General features: G+C 58.7%; 2 protein-coding genes across 7 annotated transcripts in view; one reads left to right on the forward strand and one right to left on the reverse strand.

Moving 5' to 3' along the window:
- CYBC1 (cytochrome b-245 chaperone 1) overlaps positions 1-1421 on the forward strand; it is an 8573-nt gene that overhangs the window by 1220 nt on the left and 5932 nt on the right. For all 6 annotated transcript variants that reach the window (XM_014586711.2, XM_014586709.2, XM_014586712.2 and 3 more), the window contains exons 3-4: positions 532-573; positions 1046-1119. In XM_014586711.2, coding sequence (XP_014442197.1) covers positions 532-573; positions 1046-1119 — 116 coding nt within the window. The remainder of the gene's footprint in view (positions 1-531; positions 574-1045; positions 1120-1421) is intronic.
- Positions 1036-1421, reverse strand: part of HEXD (hexosaminidase D) — a 28170-nt gene continuing 27784 nt past the window's right edge. The window contains exon 12 of the mRNA XM_027770721.1: positions 1036-1168. Coding sequence (XP_027626522.1) covers positions 1138-1168 — 31 coding nt within the window. The 3' untranslated portion in view covers positions 1036-1137. The remainder of the gene's footprint in view (positions 1169-1421) is intronic.

Genomic DNA, 1421 nt, shown 5'->3' on the forward strand with positions numbered 1-1421 from the left:
CTGTGACTTACCCGTGATATATGAGCAGACCCCACATGCTTGCTTTGTGCACTGTGTTGCAACTTTTTAAAACTCTTTTTGAATTATTTAATTTTATTTATTGCTTTAAATTTGCTATAGAGCACATGCGCTCACTGGAGAGAGACAGAAAGTGAGAAAGCAAGCTGCCAGGTCTGGGATTCGAACCGTGGTCAGCCATGTGGGAGCCCAGCACTCCAACCACCACACTACCTGCTCTTCCTGTGTGGCAATTCTTTAACGTCCTCTCTTTGTTCCTCACCACGTGTGTGCAGTGGAGTGACACCTCTACAGCTCCTTTGTATGGAGCCTCGCATGGCAGCCATGTGTCGTGAACACAACGCATTATTCAACCAACTTCTTTGCTGTTTTTGTGCTCTGGCCTGGTGGTCTCCAGTCCCTGTCCCAGTCCTTGCTGTCTTGTGGTGGGACTGGCTTCACTGCGGGAGCCCAGTAGAGGGCAGAGGCGGGCTCCTGGTGGCCCCTCAGCGAGGCTCTCCGTTCTCTTTGCAGGAATCGTGTCCATTGGCCTGGCTGCCGCCTACTACAGCGGAGGTGAGGTACCCACCCTGCGGCCCCAGATGCTTAGAAAACAGGCGAGGACAACCCTTCGCTTGTGGGCATGGCCTGTGGGGTTACCAGCTCCTGTGGTCTCCCCAGCAGCGTTGCCTCCGGGCCGGCGTGCTCTGCGTGCCCACCTGCACGTGACTCCTCACCACGACCTTGCCAGTACCACAGAATATTCTTTGAAAGACGCCCATTATGGGACAAGCCGTCACAAGTCGCGCTGACATTAGCAGAGGCCGTGTACACCCACCTGCCTCCAGGGGCGCCCCAAGTGACCAGGGCAGGGCCAGCAGCCCTCAGGGCCCCGGGTCCTCTCAGATGTGGGCAGTGCCAGCCAGGCCCAGAGGCCCGTCCTGACCCAGGACGTGTCGGGGAAAGTCCATGCTGAGCGGGCCCCCGTGGGTGTGTCGCCTTTGCCTCTGCTGTCACTCACAGGCCGGTGCCCTGCGTCTGTCTCCAGATAGCCTGGGCTGGAAGCTCTTCTACCTCACAGGCTGCCTGTTCGTGGCCGTGCAGAACCTGGAGGACTGGGAGGTGAGGCGGCAGGCCAGGTCACGGGCGGGGCGGGGCGGTGCTTGGGCTGCTGAAATCGAGGACGCGAGCTGTTACAGTGTGCTGGGCGAGAAGAGGATGCCCAGACACAGCGAGATGTGCGGACTTGTTTAAGCCAGCGGCACGCGGGCTCATGTCTGTCAAAACCCCGTAGCCCCTTGGGACCAGCAGTTAGTGTAATGGCTATGTCGCTTGACTCCCATGTAGTCGACCGCGGTTCACTTCCCGGACCCGGTGGTGTGCCCAAGATCCCGAGAGGAGAATGGAGGAGAAGGGAGTGCGGC

This window comes from Tupaia chinensis, unplaced genomic scaffold (genome assembly GCF_000334495.1).
Source record: "Tupaia chinensis unplaced genomic scaffold, TupChi_1.0 Scaffold000159_1, whole genome shotgun sequence".
In the NCBI taxonomy this organism is placed as follows: Eukaryota; Metazoa; Chordata; class Mammalia; order Scandentia; family Tupaiidae; genus Tupaia; species Tupaia belangeri.